The sequence below is a fragment of the Cervus elaphus genome, chromosome 9 (genome assembly GCF_910594005.1).
Source record: "Cervus elaphus chromosome 9, mCerEla1.1, whole genome shotgun sequence".
Lineage (NCBI taxonomy): Eukaryota > Metazoa > Chordata > Mammalia > Artiodactyla > Cervidae > Cervus > Cervus elaphus.
The window spans coordinates 32,152,639-32,173,712 of NC_057823.1; the positions used below are offsets into that span (position 1 = coordinate 32,152,639).

General features: G+C 35.7%; 1 protein-coding gene across 9 annotated transcripts in view; it reads right to left on the reverse strand.

The window, feature by feature from the left end:
* CSNK1G3 (casein kinase 1 gamma 3) overlaps positions 1–21,074 on the reverse strand; it is a 122,026-nt gene that overhangs the window by 12,673 nt on the left and 88,279 nt on the right. For 2 of the 9 annotated variants that reach the window (XM_043912237.1, XM_043912238.1), the window contains exons 10-13: positions 16,340–16,432; positions 12,640–12,735; positions 2,377–2,483; positions 1,847–1,870 (exon numbers count right to left, since the gene is read on the reverse strand). In XM_043912237.1, coding sequence (XP_043768172.1) covers positions 1,847–1,870; positions 2,377–2,483; positions 12,640–12,735; positions 16,340–16,432 — 320 coding nt within the window. The remainder of the gene's footprint in view (positions 1–1,846; positions 1,871–2,376; positions 2,484–12,639; positions 12,736–16,339; positions 16,433–21,074) is intronic. The other 7 variants (XM_043912241.1, XM_043912240.1, XM_043912243.1 and 4 more) reach the window with 4 other exon arrangements.

The following is a 21,074-nucleotide window of genomic DNA, read 5'->3' on the forward strand; positions in this document are numbered from 1 at the left end:
AGAGAATAACATATCAATGACAGACTTAAGAAACTGATGGAACACAGAATTCAGAATGGAAAATGAGGCTGGGAAAGACAGACAAGAGGGATCACAAAGGGCCTGGTGCCATGCCAAGTGATCTGGACTTGCTGCTCTATGCAAAAGAGAACCTCCCTTCAGAAAGTCTTCCCCCTGCCACTTCCTTTTTTCTTATCTTCCAACACCTACAGGTAGAAACCCAAACCGTAAACATACACACTCACACTCATCTCAACTAAATAAATTACTACCCATTCTTCAAAGCACCCTCCACAAAGCATTCTCTGATCATCCTGTCAAACAACTCTAATGGGACCTTTTTCACAGTATTTATCATACACTGATAAATGCTAATATAGCTGCAATTATCCCTGCTGAAGAGTGATCTTCATAAAAGCAAGGATAGTATCAGTATTTCTGAAATCCAAGCAGTGTAAATGCTGAATGAATACATGGAAAAAAATGCAATAGATTTGGCAAAAAGTAGATATCTAGGAGGATAAGAACACAGAATGGCCAGTTTTGGTGAAGAATCTGGGTGTGGAAGTAAAAACAGAAAATGTTGATGGAAGCAGCACAAGTCTAGGAAAATGAACGAGGTCATGGCAGCAAGAAGTAGAGAAACAGAAGGGGTGATAATGGCAAGTGAGTACCTGCCACGCCATGTGCCAGACAAAATACCAGCACTTTAGTACATTTAATTTTTTCAACAGCCTACGAGGTAGATATTATTAGCCTCCTTTTACAGGAAAAGAAACAAGTTTGAAGAAGGAAACAAACAGTGGCAGAAGTAGGTTTCTACAACTTATGTTTATTTGCAAAGGCCATGTGCATTACTATCTGCCATATGCCACCCCCTTTCATAACTGTGCTTGGGATTGCATGAGCACGTATAACTGTTTTTTACTTATGACATGAAAATACACAAGTATGTAGCTGACTGATTATATCCTGAAATCCACCAAAACTAAGTCACACTGACTATGAATAAATTCCACAGTCAAACTGGTTAAAAGGGACACTTGCTCATTACTCTCAAACAGAAATATCCACGAAAGTTTCCTCATCTTGCTGTCAATAAATGAGCTGTGTCTTAAAAATTATATAAGGTTCCTTTTAGACATGAGTAGAATGTTACACAATTTACTAAATCTAAACAACTTTCATTATTTACCCCAAGGCTAACTCAAAATTTGTCCTATAATTGAGAGAAGCATTTTAAACACAGCATTATAACTAAAGGCAGTGTCAATAAATAGTTTAAATTCAGTATTGCTGCAACAGATAAGAATATTATTTTTCATAATATCTGTATTTAGCAGTTACTATTTAGATGAGGATTTTTCATAACACTCTCTTACTATAGCTTATCATGAAATTTAATAATGCATAGCATGTGTATTTAATGGCAATATAATTAGCAAGGGAAGTACTGGTTTAGTGATATTATTGCTATGTGTATTCAACAATTACAAATAGGAAAAAAAGTTTAACTCAAAAACTTGCCTCTTTGAAAAGCAAATAATGCATTGTGTTACAAAACAAATGCACAAGCACAAGCAAGATTGGTGTATCATCTACTCAATAAAAAGTGCCCCCAAATCTATGTCACTTGAAACAAAAAAGCTGCAGCAGGCAAAAGAGCTCCTCAATTATTTCTTGCTTTTCAGAGTTAATGTAAATGATATTGAAGACTTTCATATGACTTTTACCAATTATAATTTCTATGTGGAAAAGTTTGTTTTTAAAGACACAAACTGGTGCTAAATCTTTTGAGATTATAGTCAACGGAGCTATTTCTGCCTGCCTACACTTGAGAACTCACCACATGTTCAACACTTTCTGGCAGCTAAACACAAAAAAAATAGAAGGAAAAAGAGAGAGAGATATCATCAGAAACTGCCCACACTGAAATTATCACATTGTTTTCATGCTTAATTTTTTTCCAAGCAGAATTATTATAATTTTAACAAAAAACAACTAATTTAAAACTAGTATTAATACATGCAGCATACCACAAATTAATATTTTTATGTTTACAGAAAAAAATATGCCTCTAAAGTATAGCAGTAATTTTCATGCACCGACATTCCTAAAACTAATAAGCTAAAAACATGCTATTAACTCTAAATAAGAATTTGAGCACAGTTCTTAAATAACTATTTTTGTATTATTAAAACATTTACTGAAATAGCACTATTTAAAACTTAGTGGTTAAAACAATTAAGTATACCAACTTGTTTTGCATGCACCTATTCCTTGAAAAAAAAATTCCTTAAATAATTGCACATGACTGTCTCAAACATGCACAGTTTAAGGAAAAAAGTGACTAAATCAAGCAAAACCAATACATACTTGGTTTCATCCATCACCTCTACTTCTGTAGGGGCTGTGATGGGTGCATTTGAACGTCCTGCAGTAGGGTCATCTGTGTTTAATTCTCCATTTGTAGAACTTACAACCTGCACAAAAGAAAAAGAAAAAAAAATATATACACACACACACACACAAAGTAATAAGTTATACAATGATAAACATAAAGTTTTTAAATTAGAAAGTTAATATGAAGGACACAAAACAATTAGTATGTAGTTGTTCATAACTAAATATACTAACAGGTCTACATTAAAGATAAAGTCATTCAACACTTGCTTTTCAACTTACTTCCTGATCATCTTGAAATTTCTGTCCTGTCTGCTGTCCTCTGGTTTTTAAGGCTAATGCAGTCAGTTCCCTTTTGGATACTCATCTCCTTTGGTACTTTGCTACATCATGAATTATTTCCTTTGAAAACTTTAATATTGTTCTTCCAACAGATCCTCCGTTTCAGTTGGTAATCATGCTCAGGTCTCACCCTCATTTTTGTCCATTCATTCACCCAGTTTTGCAAGCCCTAAATCTAGGCATCACTGTGATTCCTCTCTTTGACATAAACCATCAGCAGATTATGTTAAATCCTCCCTGACACAAACCCCAAACCTAACTGGTTCTCCCCATTCGTAAGACTACTAGAACCGTGATCCAAAGCACCATTATCTCTTGAATGAAGAAGAGCAAAAACCGATCAACTGGTCAGCTTTTATTTATATCTACCTCCCATTAATGGACTGTCCACATAACAACCAAGATGTTCCTTTAAGATGTAAATAAGGCAACATACAACTCTCTGCTTAAAACTCTTTTAATGTCAACTTTATGGTTTCATTTGAAATAAAGATCCATATTCTTTACTCCAATTTACAAAGTCCCACAAGATCTCAATCCTATCTACCCCTTTGATCTCATAGCACTTTCCCTTTGTTCACTAGCCTCCATCCAACATCAAGCTTATTTCCACCTAAGACCTTGGCATTATCTTTTCTCACTCCCTGGAATTCTCTTCTTGCTTACTGGCTGTTTTCTTGTCTTTCAGATTCTCAGATAGTAGAATTTTTTTCAACATATAATCTAGAACTTCTGTGCAGAAACACTCTTGTATGTTATACTTCATTTATAATTCTTTGTATAGCATTTATCAATAATGATGTTTTTCTGACTGATTGACTGATGAGTTTCTTAATACCCACCCCAAACGCCATTAAAATTAAGCTCCATAACAGCAAGAGCCTTCTGTTATTTCCTGAGAGATCTCCTCACCTCTATGTGGCACAGAATAGGCACTCAATAAATACTTGTTGGAATAAATGAATATATGCATGCATATATGAAAGCTTGAAGAAAGATAAAAATCATAACACTCCCAAATTCTCTTGGTCCAACAAAGTCTCTCTACTGTCCTATCTCTTGTTTTCCTCTAAACGTAATAAAAAACAATCATCTTAATTTACCACTTAAATTTTTATAAAATTCCCCATTTATTCCTTAACTCCCCCCAATCTATACTCTGACCCTCTATCAGAACTCTCATTGAGGTTTTTTTCGAGGGTTTCCAGTAGTTCCTAGAAAGTATGTTAGTGGTCTTTGCTCAGTCTTCATTTGCCTGTACATCTCTATCACTTGGCACCAGCTAATGACTTCGAAGTGAGACAGAGCTAGATTCAAAACCTAGTTCTACCACTTACCACTTATGTGACTCTGGGAAGACACTTTACCTTGCTATACCTCAGTATTCTCAACTATGAAATTGGAAACAGAAGTTATCTGCTTAGTAAGGTTTACATGAATAGGAAATAAAATTAATATATAAAATACAGTGACTGGCATATAGTAAGAGTTCAGCAAATGGTGGCCATCATTATTACCATCAGTCTAACCTAAACAATGGCTTCAACTATTACCTTTATGAAAAGGATTCCCCAAGCCTAACTGCTCACCTACATGGTTAGTTAGCTAGATCAAGTTTGGCATCTCATTATTTCTAAAACCAAATTTATCATATTCCTTCTTAAATCTGTTATGTTTCCTATAGTCCCTACTTTTACTAAAGCCCTACCCACTTCCCAGAGCTCCAGGCTCAAAACCTCAGAATCATTTTTGATGCTTTCTCTACGTGATCTCTCTATGATGTAACAAAAGTCTAAGTATCAGAGTTGACAGGTGACTAGTAGGCTTAACACTTCCATTTACTGAGGCCTGTATATTTCTAAAACTTAAATTCCAGGCTTCCACGGTGGCTCAGTGGTAAAGAATCCACCTACCAAAGCAGGAGATATGGGTCCAGTCCTTGATCCCAGGAAAATCCCACATGCTGTTGAGCAACTAATGCCATGCACCACAACTACTGAGTCTGTGCTCTAGAGCCTGGGAGCTGCAACTGCGGAGCCCGTGTGCTGCAACCACTGAACTCAGGCACCCGGGAGCCCATACTGAGCAGCAAGAGAGGCCACTTCCCTCGCACCACAGCTAGAGCGCGCCACTCACACTGCAACTAGATGAAAGCCTGCGTACCAACGAAGACCCAGCACAGCCAAAAACATTAAATAAAATCATATATAAAAAGCTTAAGTTCTAAAAGGCAACAGCACGCCAAGCACTGTTCTAGGAACTTGGAATACCAGAGTAAACAATACAGAAAAACATCCCTGTCCTTGTAGACTTAATAGTCAGTGTAGAGAAATAGGCCCTCTCCCCCAACTCAAGGAAGATAACCAGAAATCAATCAATGTATCTAGACTAGGTCATGATTTATACAAGTTCCATTTCCGATAGCCTATATGGAACAAGTACTTAAGAAATGAGCACTGCATTTGTTCCTTCAGCTGAAAACACAAAGCTGCCTTGATCCTCTTTAGAGGCAATTCAATGGGAGGAATTCCTAAGTCACCCTCTCAGCTTCTGGGGCACCTGCTTCCTCCTTTCTGTCATTCTGTTGAACTCTGTGGTTCTGTGCCAATTTTCTCTCTTCCTGAAAATGTGAGAAGATATTTATTTGTTTTAATTACTGAATATAATTGGGTTCTTTATTTTTAAAATGTCAGAGCCTCTACCTTGAACTGGAAAGAAGCTAAAAAGCAGAATTCTTATCCCATACTTATGTATTCTCCATCACTTTTAACAAGCAGAATGCCTTGCATGTAGTAGATAACTAACAGTTCAATGAACTATTTCCATTTTTATTCCCTTAACATGATAGTCAACAGGTTTCTCCCCCCACCCTTTTGTTCAACGGCCCTACATAGTTGGAAGGACATTCCTTATCCCATAAACTTATTGGCAGTTCCTCTGATGCATTGTCCCTTTTTTAAGCAGCATAAATAAAAATTTGAAACTCCAGTACTCTAAATTTCCAGCAAAAGTATCTATACATGCACTATAATTATATAATCTGATTTGCTTCATTTCATATAATTTCATAACAAAGTTATATCAGACTTCAATAAATTTTACTTAAATTTAGTGAAATGTTTCAAATATCATTCTACATGGTTGATCATAACCAGATTAAAAAGTTAACATCTGACTTTATAAAAATTTTAATGTAATTTTTCCTGGGCTCCCCAGATTCCCTAACTCTCTGAGTAAAAGCCAATAGCCCAGGGTCAGAATACAATCAATGTGGTAACAGAATTCTGTTAAGCTGACCCACTTAACAGCAATGACCTAAGAGTGAATCAGGCATTAAAATTGTTTCCACTTAAGAAAAGGAGTGGTCTTTTCTAAACAGATTTTACAAGAAGAAACAAAGACATAATATTATAAACAATGTGTCAATATCTTCTTGGAAACCAAAGGCAATTGATCAAACAAACAAAAATTATTTTTGTAAGCCAAATTGTGAGGAATGATTCCACTTAGGTGACATCTCTAGAATGATAATTCAAACTAGAACATAAGAATCTCAGCAATATTAGTGTTTATCAGGCTAGTTTCTTCAGAGGATGAGACGGTTGGACGGCATCACCAACTCAATGCACATGAGTTTGAGCAAACTCCAGTGGAGCATAGAGGAGCCTGGAGTGCTGCAATCCATGGGGTCGCCAAGAGTCAGACATGACAGAGCGACTAAACAACAGCAAATCGAAAAATCACACATGCTTTGAGGTTTCACATTTCAAAAGGAAATTCAGCTATTTTATAGGATTTCTGTTTTGCTGTTCTTGTTCTTAAAGAAATGTTCACTGTTATTCCCACTTGATAAGAAACTTGGTGTAATTCTCATTTTAAGAGGTTTAAAAAAAGGTAACTAGGCGACAGTTTTACTCTCACATTATCAGAGTTAAAGGGGAGGCAGTGGGCAAACAGCCTGTAGCTAAGCAAGGGCAAAAAATAATGGTTCATTTAATGCCTGCCTGCCCCATCTAATTTCAAAAGAAATCATTATCATAGACAAGTACAAAGACAACATGTCTTTGTACTCAAGTATGTTAAAAGGCCAATTAATTTAGTTTCCGAGTAGAATGAATTCAAATTCATTATACTACTATCGTCCTAAATTCTATTTGAAGTTTTGTGAGCATGTTATCAAATGCTCAGTAGAGGCATAATACATTAATGAACTAAATCTTCATCTAGCCAAAAAATATACTAGAAATATTAAAAAATCATATATTTTACTTAAGACACTCAGCTTTTTCTAGAGGCATCTATAAGAAAGCACACTAGTAAATGAGATACAGTTAAAAGAGTAATTTTCAAAGAGTTTACTAGACCTGTATTAGGGTTCAACATGACTGAAACCAGCTAACATATTCTAAAAGCTATAGAAATATAGTTAATATTCCAACTGATGACCCAAAGGCCCAGTGACATTCTCAGTGACTTTCAACAAAGAGAAACCAAAATAGATTCTCTATTAGATCTCTAAGTGATCTAATGTTCACTTAGACTTAACAGCACTCTATTCTTTGAGTATTCCAGTCTTTCAAGATGTTACTGCAAATGATACTAGAAAAGTGTTAAATTCCTTAACATGAGATATCTGTTTTTCTTTCTTTAACAATAATATTTGGGCTTCCTGGTGGCTCAGACAATAAAGAATCTGCCTGCAATGCAGGAGACCCGGGATCAATCCCAGGGTCAGGAAGACCCCCTGAAGAGGGGAATGGCAGCCCACTTCAGTATTCTTGCTGGAGAATTCCATGGACAGAGGAGATTGGCAGGCTATAGTCAAAGGGGTCGCAAAGAGTCAGACATGACTGAGTGACTTCACTTTCAATGTTCAGACTACCAGCCCTTTGCTGCAAAACTCCTATATATCCTAGCTCTCCCCTCCCCTTCCTTGGAGCAGTTCTTAAGAGTTACTTAAGATACTGCCTCCAGGCTTGAAGTCCTGAAAATTCCCACTGAATAAAACATAACTCTCAACTTTTAGATTGTGAATACATTTTTTAGTCAACAAAACCCCAACCATTCAAAAAGTCTCCTGCCTCTTGTTTTGGGTAGAGCAAGCTCAGTTTACACTATATTCTCTTCCCTACTATAGTAGCTATTAAAATCTTTCTTTACTGCTAAAAAAGAAAAAAGAGTATCAAAACAAATGTGTAATGCTGATTTATCCCAATTGTAACTAAACAGGGGATTTCCAAAACTAAAATAAAAAAAAAAAAGAGGAACTGTAAATTATGTATGTAATAAAGGCACATAACTTCTCTCATTCCACAAACCTCTCTTTTCCAAACTTTAGTACCCCCACCCCCCGAAAATAAAAGAGATGACTGTTACAGTCACTAAATTTTTTTTTTCCTTGTTAGGACTTCAGTATTTTCAAAGATTTGACAAAGAAAACTAAAATTGGTTATCTGAAATGTTTTGAAAAGGCCTGCATTAACAATTAGCATAACGGAGAACTGACTCAGATGTGACATCTATTACTCCTCTGACTTTTAACCACATATGTTTTCTTATCATTTCAAGATATGTTTGTCTGATTCTTTTTCTGTTATCATCACCTGTATCTGCATTTCTGAAGTGATAATAACTAAAATATCAGACTGCTTATTATAACAGTTAATATTATCCTCTCATTTCATCAACAGTGCCTGGCTGCAAAACACATCTGCACCACTTGTGATTCTGCCCTTTCTCCCCAGTGTCACATGGCTCCTTACATGAAAAAGAAAGGCTGGGCAAGCAGAGGAGCTTTCCAACAATCAGAAGGTATGCCACACCAAGTAAAATGGTTCTTTGAGTAGTGCCCGTAACAGCTGTCTTCTTCCCTCTGCTTGCCATGACCTCTCAGCTTTTCCAGATCAGATGTTTAGTTAGCATAGAGCTCCAAGACTGTGTTACAGTGAAAAGTTCAACACAGTACAATTAGAGACTAGTGCTACCTGCTGCCCGTGGCACATTTTAAAACCTCATTCTGGAAGTCCCAATGTGCCAGGTGGGAACCTACCAAAAAGGGGTAACTGACCCCTCCCCTTCCCTCAACCCTCATACCCAGTTGAACTGTATCTTCTGTCTTTCAAGTCCTTTCGTTTCTCTTCATCTTCACTACCCATCATCTCTCCTCAACTGCGGACTTTTGAGAGTTGTGGCCCTGCCTTAGACTTATCTCCCTTCCATCCAGTCTCGAGCAAAATTCTCTCTGTAAGTGCTAATCTAATCAAGTTACTTCTAGTTATCTTTATGCCTACCCAATACCCTTAGACCAAAACCCAAATTAAATAACAAACTTTCAGGTCCTTCATAATTCCCCTCCTGTCTGCCTGTCAGTCTCATTTCTCTATACACAATAGCTTGACAAAACTGCATTTAATTCCTCAATCTGTCACCCTCTCTCTCCTCCACAATCTTACACAGTTTTCTCTGCCTGGTACACGCCTCTCTTAACCCCTTCTACCTTCCTACCTTCTTCAAATGCGAAGTCCTACTGATTCTTCACTTTGAAAACATGTGAAAAAATAGAGCACAAATAATGTTTTTTTTCAGAAAACTTTAACTTGCTAAATCCAAGTTAGGTGCTTTACCTACATATTCTCATAGCACCCTGTACTTTCTCCACTTATCATACCACCTGTTTATTAGCTCTTTCCATTAACTGAAAGCCCCATGGGGACAGACACCATATCTGTTATTCTCTCCTTTATTCAAAGAACCTACTAGCACAGTGCCAAGCACCTGGTAGACATTTATATACATTTGCTGAATAAAGAATAGCCAAGAAACTGAAAGTGGTAGGTCTAGGCTTCTCAACCATATTTATTACCAGTGATTCTCAGAGGAGCAGGAGGGGAAACACTTGTACCCCTAGGAAACTTTCCAAATCACATACAAGCCAAGAACAGATTGAAAACACAGACTTCAAGATATTTTAATATTATTCTTAATCTCTTAAGTGGGGAAAGTTTATCAAGGGGATGACATTATCCTTCTGGTTAGTAAATTAACTGAAGAGACAGAATAAAATTAGATAAATCCCATTTCACAATGCATTCTTTTGGCTACTTCTCTATACTTCACTTTTCAGAGATGGATAACAATACTAGTCAAGCTTCTTAATTTGCCAAAGCAATAGATGATTCTACTATTTAGTACTTCTTTAGTCCCAGACTCTATGCTAAATACTTTTTTAGAAAGTTCTCACAAACCATGAATAAAGCTATTATTAATATCCCCATGTTACTGATGAATAATCTAAGGCACGAAATTTGAAATTATGCTGCTAACCACAATTAAATCAACTTGGTAACCTATATATCTGACCTATAATATATATATAATAATTCTGAAAAGATAAGGAGATCAAATATAGACTCCAAGGGGCATAATGTGAAATAGTGAGTGAGGATTTTTCTATAGTCAAAAAGGCAAGAGGTGTTGTATGCATTTTATTACCAGATAGCAATCTATTTATTTCTGTAAATGTATTTCCTGAAAACTATTTGATGATATATATGTCCTTAGTATTTGTTGAGGAAAACTTTTTAATTGCCATGTAAGATCTTTGTCGCTCCGTTGTGTCTGACTCTTTGTGACCCCATGGACAGTCCATGGAATTCTCCAGGCCAGAATACTGGAGTGGGCAGCTGTTCTCTTCTCCAGGGGATCCTCTCAAACCAGGGATCAAACCCAGGTCTCCCACACCTTGCAAAGCCAGTAACTGAAACTGTCCAACAGGTGGTTTAACAACCATGAACAAAGAACCTCAAGGCAAATTCTTCTCATACTTGTGTATTAGTAAAAAGATCTTTCTCTTTATATCTTCCCTTTATCAAATAATGAGAATGAAAAAAACACACTGCTTTCCCTTCTTCCTTCATTCAAAGTAAAATAGAGTATTCAATTATTGGAATAATCATATTAGCTCAGATTAAGGTACCTTTACTTCCTCTCACTATTATTAATTTTTAAACTACCACTTCATTAGTCCAATTATGCCAGTGTCATAACTTTTCAAATTTTAAATTATACATAAATTCAACATTTGGGGATAGAGCAAGACTCACGCATGATCTTACTACACTGCTATCTAATTTTTCATGACAGTAAAACTACCTTAATGTTCATCCCATCAAGTTAATTCAGGAAGTAACTGAAAAATAGTGTAAAAATTTTGACTCACTTATGTATTTACCAGAATAGTGAAGTGATCACTTACTAAATATTAGAATGAAGTCAGGTGCAATCTCTATAAGGCAGAAGAGTTTTAAAGAGATGAGAAATAAGCAGATTTAAAATATATCTTTGAGAATACGTGAAAAAATAGAATAAAATACTAGAATGATGAGCCAACAATGAAACTCATTCACTCTTTGACAGTCCAAAGAGATCCCATGAGCCATCTTTGGGAATTTCACAAAGTGGGGGAAAAAAAAACAAAACTCTTGATAAATTTGTGGCATTGGTACAGAAGTGGTAGGAAAGCTTTCTAACAGTGTCTTAATTGTTATAGATTTCCCTAAAGCAAGTGTCTGAGCAAGACACTCACTATAAAAACACACAACACTTAGAAACATGTAAATGTACACAGATACACACACAATCCAGCTTGTGTTTACGCAAATTAAACATAATTTCCTCAATTAACTTTTCCAATGATATGAATTTCGATCACAGAAAAGTTTTACCTCTCAGGCTCCCTTGCCTCTGAATCCCTCACTCTAAAAAAACTTTGACAGCACTATTCAAATTCTTCTGTTAATACATGACTGAAAGTTCCACAGACTACAAAATTCTATAAAATTTGGTTTCACAATTTAAACTTCCTCTAAAGTATAAAGGTGGGAAAAATATGGTAACTCATAAGATTTAATTAAGAATTGGCTTCTTTAAGAGTTCAAATCAAGACAGCAGAAAATCCAAGCATAGATTCAGATTAATATATAGGAAGAAAAATATAAATTTTGTAAAATATAACAGAAAATTGTTCAAGTCTAAATATGTGGAGGAAAAAAATCAAAAACAGGTTCTAGACTGAAATGGATTGAGAGAACATTTCTCATCTCAATTACTTTAAGCCAGCATTCAGATTATCTTAAACTGATATTTTTAAAAGAAATAAGAGACTCAGTAATCTTTTCCTATTTTTATAATATATATAAAAGATTAAACTTTAGGGGGGCATTTAAGGGAAGAATATAGTAGCTATCTCTAAATGTATAGAAAAGGGGGGAAAAGGAACACATCAAAAAAATAAGAGACAACTTTAAATTGTTGTAAATATCCAGAAAATAGAGGGAAATGTTTTATAAATATCTGTCCTTGAAATTATTTTCTCCATGTTATACTTTATCCAAATAAAACAAAATATGTCATTGTAAAACTGGGGTCATATTTACTTGACCAATTAATCAGAAAATACATTCTAAGGAAGGACTGAGAATGAAAATGTTACGTAACTGCTTAACTAAGTTTAAAGGAAGCAAAATAATGAAAGGATAAGATATAAAAATGTTCTATTACTCAAAGCATTAAAAAAGACTGAGTTTATTACTGGACAATCAAGTTTAACAGATAGTTCAAGTAATACATTTTGTTTTTCTAACCTATTCTGAGTACAACTTACTTAAATACTGTTGCATGTGCTTGCAAAAATGAACAAAGGCAAAATCTTGGTATCCCTCAGGTGGTCTTGCTAGACCATGTTAATTTTTCTTTTTTGGTTAAATTCAAAGGAATAGAATTATGGAGAGTTCAGCAACAAGTCTTTCATTAGGATAAGAAATCATGCCATGAGTTCCAAAAAGGGTTAGTTGTATAAATCTGGGAAATAATCACTCATGCAAAAATCAGAAATACCTGTACCGAGCCACCATGTCTGTCTGCTGCAAGGTGAGCCCTCAAATGATGGGGATTTGCCTGCTGGGAGTCCCAGGCTGCCCTGTGGTCTGCCGACTGCCATTTATTTAATGCATGTGGCATGCATGGAAGAAGAGAAACCCAAAATGTTAAACATCGCATCCTTATAATATAGAAAACAAATGTATAAAAGGAAATTTTAAAAACCCTTACTATTCTGAGTCACAGATGCAGTCATCTTTGCATAGTGAATGTGGAGAGATTTCAATGAAAATGCTACAATTATGTAATGATCAACCACAAAAATAAAATAGCACCACAGAATTTTAGAAGTGAAAGGACTTTAGATATCACAGACTCCACTCTCCAATTTTATAAATGAAGCTAACCAAAACTAGAAAGATAAAAATGACATGGTCAAGAAAGCACTCCATAAACCGTGAAATGTTCTAAAAAGCCATCCCACTATATTTTCTTACAGTAGAGGTCCCCACTGGTTTTCTGATAAGAAATTACTTCCATCAACGTTTTTAAAAAACATTACTTAAACAGCCACACTTAAGGTCTCAGAAAACTTAAAAAATTTTCTCTTCTTGCTTAGTAGTACCCTGTTTCCGACTGTGAGCATAATACAACAAAACAGAAAAGTTCCTTGAAAAATAAGAACTGCTATACAGAATACCAAGAGGATATGACAAACAAATTTTTTAAGTGACAATCCTTCATATATGAATCCCTTTGCTTCCTTCATCTATTTTTTTCATCTGGTTCAAATTAAGAGACCTATTTTCATGAAACAGGCTGATAATTCTTGAAGATTTTAGATGACCTGGCAAGCCTGTATGGCAATAACCACAAACTAAATAATAATCTACTAAAAGAACTGAGTAACGGCTTAACAGGGAGCAATTTCTATGTTTCAGGAAAATGTGGACAGTACTAATATCGGGGAAGGAATACAATATTTAAGTTTCTATTGTATGTTTGGTTCTGCACTAGCTGCTTTATATGTGTTATCTCATTTTTGAGACAGAAAGTATTATCCTCATCTTACTGATGAAGACACGAAGACATTAAATACTTCTCTCACATCACTGAAGTAGCAAATAGTACACCTGGTATTCAAACTGAGAGCCGACTACTTTCCCAGTATTAGTACCTAGCTCATTACCGCAATTACATTATGCTCTGAAGACTTCAGGGCTCTTTTCTCTCTTTTTCAACTAAAGTAAGGAAAATCTTGCCACAAAGTGTCAAGTACACTGGGCTATATGCAGACTAAGAAGATCAGTGGCCAGAGTAACCCTTTAGGAGAAAAGATGTTAAAATCAAGTAGACACAAAGAATAAATGTTTTGGCACTAAGCTTCCTAAATTAAATTGTATCATACAAAACTACATACTCTGTAGCATAAAATATGTCATCAAAACAATTACGACAATTCTCATGTCCCTTCATTAAATCCTCCAAATTTACCACCAGAATTCAGCTGACTTGTAGGTTAAAGTGAAATAAATCAGATGAGACCATGAGACAGCAGGCAACGTGTGGGAATCGTGGACCCTTTAAGAAGACACCGAAAGCTATGCAACCGCTCCTCAAAATAAACATTTGCATCCACCCAAGACTTCCTGTAAAATTTCAGGATCCCCTGAACTTCAGCGATTGACTCTAAGTTAAAACTGTTTATCTGGGGATATTACAAAGGTTTCAGACATTTAAAGAATTAACCTTTCTTCTTTTGGGATTATGAACTGTGGGTTTATCACACAACTTAAGCTGTTTACTGCAGCACAGATAGTTAAGAAATTTTTTTCTAGATATACAATGTTCTATCATGATAAGAATCTATATATCTGGGTTGCAAATTCAATATATAAGCTATGCTAAAGGATTTCCTGGAAAAAAAAAAAATTGACTCCCTACATTTATTGCAAGAAGGACTACATCAACAGAATATGGTTCCCACCCTCAGTGAGCTAGCAATCAGGCTAGCAAGACATATCTGAAACAGGTAGAAAGTTAAAATTTTAAAATATTTAAATTTATTTCAAGAATAATTTAATTCAACAATAAAAGAAGAGTTTCATTTATTACAATACCTAATAGCTCAAGTGGAGATACTCACAGAATATGAATTACTGGTCTTGTTCCACATACATTTGAGAAATTAACTGATTTATAAAACACATACTCCAAGTCTTCACTTCTCCCATTTATTTCTATACACAGCATCTTATCAGAGTACTCAAGCTACCAATGTCTTTTAATTTATACCAGAAGTAATTTATACATAAGACCCTTTACTGCCCAGTTTTTCTAAGGCAAAATTATAAAACTAAACTTTTTTAAATTGTCTATACTTTAAAGCATAAAATTATAAATACTTCCTAAATGTAGCATTTTATTTGACTATGATTTTTAGTAAGTTGTGTTTCTTCTTTGACGTCATTTTTTTAACCCTCACCTCAACCCTGATGGAATACAAAAAGGACAGCACACTACCCCTCTCCAAAAAGGGTTATAACCGAAAATTCTGAAGACACTGCTTAATTCGAGGTAACAGCAAAAATCCTGTGTCAAAATGGATTCAGTAAGGTTTCTTTATATAAAAAAGACGAGTGAAAATGTTGCTCAAAAATTCAACAGCTTCCAATTTATCTTACCCAGAAAATACAAACTCTTCAATGAATCTTCTATATCTTGTCTTGAACCTGCTCTCTGCTCCAAACCAACTGCTTATTTCTCCTCAAACATATTCCACATTTTTAAACTTTTGCCTTATATTTTCTGAATGCTCACTCTCTCCAAAATTCTTATTCCTTAGACTGTCTTTAAAAATTCCATTTATTCTTCATGCTCATCTCAAAAACCACCTTTGCATATAGATCCTACATATTCCAATGATCCTCTATGGCACTTTATTAATGTATCTCCCATGGTACAGCTTATTCTGCATTGTTATGTAGTTATTTGTGAATTTACTGTAATAATGATAACAGGAACACCAGCCACAAGAGTTGAGACTTAATGAATGCTTACTATATGCTAGGAATTAACATGCATATTTCTGTTTTATAGATGAGAACTGAGGCTTTGAGTGAATGAGTAACCTGCCATATCCAGGTCTGATTGATTCCAGAGGTTCAATGAGCTCTTAGCCACTCATTACAAAGTCATTGCTCACAGGTTGTATGTTTTTCCTTACTTCTGCATTTCTGCAACGTGGAGAGCAGTAGCTTTCAAATAACAGAACTCAGTAAATAATTTATTACACTAAACTGGACTACAGTTAGAAAAAACAACTACTATTACAATTCATTCCTACAGGGGTATCCAAATACTTCCATTCCAACAGAACAATATTCTCAAAGTATATACTAACACCACCAATCAGGCTTTGAGATTAAACAATTTTAATGTGAACATTAGGGGAAACAGCCTATGCAATGAAAAATATGTGCATTTTTATCCTTAATATGTCTGTATACGGTCTGTTTTATAGAAGAAAAGGATATGTATTTCAATCATTCAATATGTATACATAAGTATGTATACACACATGTGCAAACACATGCACAAATGCACTCACATATAAAGTTGTCATCTGGGCATGATAAAACACCAAATACATTTATAAACAGTGAGAAGGTAACAAAGAAATAAATTAAGACAGCTCATATCTAAAAGGACAGCAAACCTGATTTTTGGATTGTATCTTATCTCTGTGTGGATGTGCTTCTCTGTTTGATGACAGAGCAGGATCTTGCTGAACTGCACCCACTGGAGTAGGCTGTGACACAATAACAATTAGCATCAATGCATTCTATTTCAGAAGGCTTATTTAAAATTATCTAGCACCTTAAAATAATAAAAAAATAATAAAAGATACTATTACATAAAGCCTTAATTAAGAAAAGGTATCTTCCCTAAAATATGTTGCTAAATATACCAAATTAAAGCAAACAAATTATAGCTACTATTTAGAGTAGCTTCAAAATATTTAAATACTTTATCAAGTATTTATTTTTGTATCAACAAAAGACCTTTTAATGTTACCATTACTTTTTAGGTTAATTCTTCTTATGGAAAAAACAAAATGTATTTGCTTATGTCTCTCATTTCCAAAGCCAATAATATATAAACAGAAAAGGTTATTTTACGAAAATTAAGGGAATAATTTTTTAAATAAGCTAATAAAATTGGTTACTGTCAATATTTTAACTCAGAAGAGACTTTTATAAAATTTAAACCTTCAAATATAATTCAAAATTTCATAATAAATGCATTAATCAAAGTATATTCAGGTTTGCATTTTAGATACAATATATATTCAAATCACTTTGGAGCTAAGAAAAATACAGATTAAACATTTAAGTAAGCCAACTGTTCAAAAGTACTTGAATCTGAGAGCTTGGCAGTTCCAAATACGGACAAAAATTGGTATCAGTGAACTGAAAGTAAATTTTGTAAGGCATTCTTATTTATTTAAAAAGAAGACTAGTGAGAATAAATATTTGATTTTTTTTAAGTCATCTCTTCAAAGAAAGAACTTAATGTTGTGCTCATTTAAGTAATGACACTCATCCCATAGTCATGATCAAGACAAATTTTGGGGGCAGTTTTTATAGTTAAAAAAACCTAAACTTGCTCTGATACATAAGTATCAGTCTATTGCAAAATAACCTAAAACTGCTAGAATAATTAAAGTATATTCTAAACTTATAAATATCTTGAGCAATGACTAAAGAAAAAACTAGCTCATCTTTTAAAGTAATCACTAGAATACTATATTTTTAAAAAGTATGTTTGATATTAAGAACTAAATCAGAAGTAGAACATTCAAAATAACCCATCACTCTAAAAAGCAGATTCCAAATTCTCTATTTTTACAAAACTCAAAGAATGAATCCTTTAAAAATTATTTATTCTCAATCCTAAAATGTATATGGAACCACAAAGATCCTGTCCAGCAATCTTGAGAAAAAAGAACAAATCTGGAGGTATAACACTCCCTGACTTCAGACTATACTACAAAGTTACAGTAATTAAATCAGCACAGTACTGGCGTTAAAAACAGACACATATGTCGACAGAAAAGAGAGCTCAGAAATAAACCCACATATGTACGGTCAATTAACCTAATTAATCTATGGCAGAGGAAGCAAGAATATACAAGCAAGAAAAGACAGTCTCTTCAATAAGTGGTGCTGAAAAACTGGACAGCTGTGTGTAAAAGAATGAGATCAGAACATATCCTAATACCACACACAAAAACACACTCAAAATGGATTGAAGACCTTTATGTATGAAACCACAAAATTCCCGGAAGAAAGCAGAAGTGAACACTCTGACTTAAATTGCAGCAATATTTTTTTGGATCTGCCTCTTAAGGTAGAAGAAACAAAAGCAAAACTAAACAAATTAAACTTTAAAGCTTTGGCACAGCAAAGAAAACCATCAACAAAATGAAAAGACAACCTACTGAATATATTTGCAAATGATATGACCGACAAGAGGTTAATATTCAAAATTTATGAACCGCTCATACAGTACCAAAAAAAACCAACAAAGCAGATGTGAATAGATAGTTTTCCAGAGAAAACATACAGATGGCTAAGATACATGAAAAAATGTTCAACATTACTAATCATCAGAGAAATTAAAATCAAAACCATAATGAGACATCATTTCACACTTCTCAGAATAGCCATTATTAAAAAGACACAAAATAACAACTGTTGGTGAGGATATGGATAAAATGGAACCCTTGTGCACTACTGGTGGAAATTTAAATTAGTACAGCCACTGTGGTAAACATTATGAAGATTCCTCAAAAGACTAGAAGTATAACTACAATATGATCCAGCATTACACTGCTGGGTATATATCCAAAGAAAATGAAAAAGTAATTCAAAAGGTTTACGCACCTCAATGTTCAAAACAGCATTATATACAATAGCCAAGATACGGAAGCAACCTAAGTGCCCATCAGCAGATGAATGGACAAAGAAGTATGGAGGGGAGCTTCCCTGGTCACTCAGTGGTAAAGAGTCCGCCTGCTAATGCAGGAGACGTGGGTTCAATCCCTGATCCGGAAGATCCCACACGCCTTGAGGCAACTAACCTGAGTGCTACAACTACTGAGCCTGTGCTCTAGAGCCCAGGTGCCACAACGACGGAAGCCCAAAGCCCTGGGGCCATGCTCCACAACAAGAAAAACCACTGCAGTGAGAAGCCCACACACTGCAACCAGAGACAGCCCCTGCTCTCTGCAACTAGAGAAAAGCCTGTGCAGCAACGAAGACCCAAAACAGCCCAAGGTAAAAGGATAAAGAAACAAACATTTTAGAAAGGAACGTTACGGAAGAATTATGAACGGAGGTTCGTGACATTGTGCAGGAGGCAGGGATCAAGATCATCCCCAAGAAAAACAAATACAAAACGTAAAATGATTGGCTGAGGAGGCCTTATGAACAGTTGTGAAAAGAAGAGAAGAGAAAAGCAAAGAAAAGGAAAGATATACTCATTTGAATGCAGAGTTCCAAAGAATAGCAAGGAGAGATAAGAAAGCCTTCCTCTGGGACTTCCTTGGTGGCCCAGTGGTTAAGAATCTGCCTGCCAAGGCAGGGGACACAGGTTCGATCCCTGGTTCTGGAAGATCCCACATGCTGTGGAGCAACTAAGCCTGTTCACCGCAGCTACTGAGCCCGAGTGCCCCAGAACCCGTGCTCCACAGCCAGAGAAGTCACCACACCCTGAGACTGCAGAGTGGCCCCCGCTTGCCTAACTCGAGAAAGCCTGTGCATAACGAGCAAGACCCAGTGCAGTTAGAAGTAAATAAACAAATAAATAAAATTAAAAAAAAAAAAAAAAAAGAAGGCCTTCCTCATGATCAATGCAAAGAAACAAAAGAAAACAATAGAATGGGAAAGACTAGAGACCTCTTCAAGACACTCAGAGATACCAAGGGACCATTTCACGCCAAGATGGGCACAATAAAGGACAGAAATGGTATGGACCTAACAGAATCAGAAGATATTAAGAAAAGATGGCAAGAATACACAGAGGAACTATACAAAAAAGATCCTGTTGACCCAGATAATCACGATGGTATGCTCACTCACCTAGACCCAGACATCCTGGAATGCGAAGTCAAGGGGGCCTTAGGAAGCATCACCATGAACAAAGTTAGTGGAGGTGATGGAATTCCAGTTGAGTTATTTCAAGTCCTAAAAGATGAAGCTGTGAAAGTGCTGCACGCAATATGCTAGCAAATTCGGAAAACTCAGCAGTGGCTACAGGACTGGAAAAGGTCAGCTTTCATTCCAATCCCCAAAAAAGGCAATGCCGAAGAATGCTTAAACTACGGCACAATTGCACTCATCTCACATGCTAGCAAAGTAATGCTCAAAATTCTCCAAGCCAGGCTTCAACAGTGTGTGAACCGTGAACTTCCAGATGTTCAAGGTGGATTTAGAAAAGGCAGAGGAGATCAAATTGCCAAAATCCACTGGATCATCGAAAAAGCGAGAGAGTTCCAGAAAAACATCTACTTCTGCTTTATTGACTACGCCAAAGCCTTTGATTGTGTGGATCACAACAAACTGGAAAATTCTTAAAGAGATGGGAATATAAGACCACCTGACCTGCCTCTTGAGAAACCTGTATGCAGGTCAGGAAGCAACAGTTAAAACTGGACATGGAAGAGCAGACTGGTTCCAAATCAGGAAAGGAGTATATCAGGCTGTATACTGTCACCCTACTTATTTAACTCATATGCAGAGTACATCATGAGAAATGCTCGGCTGGATGAAGCACAAGCTGGAAACAAGATTGCTGGGAGAAATAACAATAACCTCAGATATTCAGATGACACCACCCTTATGGCAGAAAGCAAAGAAGAACTAAAGAGCCTCTTGATGAAAGTGAAAGAGGAGAGTGAAAAAGTTGGCTTAAAACTCAACATTCAGAAAACTAAGATCGTGGCATCTGGCCCCATCATTTCATGGCAAACAGATGGGCAACAGTGGAAACAGCGAGACACTTTCCTTTTTAGGGGCTCCAAAATCACTGCAGATGGAGACTGCAGCCATGAAACTAAAAGATGCTTACTCCTTGGAAGAAAAGTTATGACCAACTTAGACAGCATACTAAAAAGCAGAGACATTACTTTGCCAACAAAGGTCCATTTAGACAAAGCTATGGTTTTTCCAGTAGTCATGTATGGATGTGAGAGTTGGACTATAAAGGAAGTTGAGCACCGAAGAATTGATGGTTTTGAACTGTGGTGTTGGAGAAGACTTGGAGAGTCCCTTGGACTGCAAGGAGATCCAACCAGTCCATCCTAAAGGAAATCAGTCCTGAATATTCATTGGAAGGACTGATGTTGAAGCTGAACTCCAATACTTTGGCCACCTGATGCGAAGAACTGA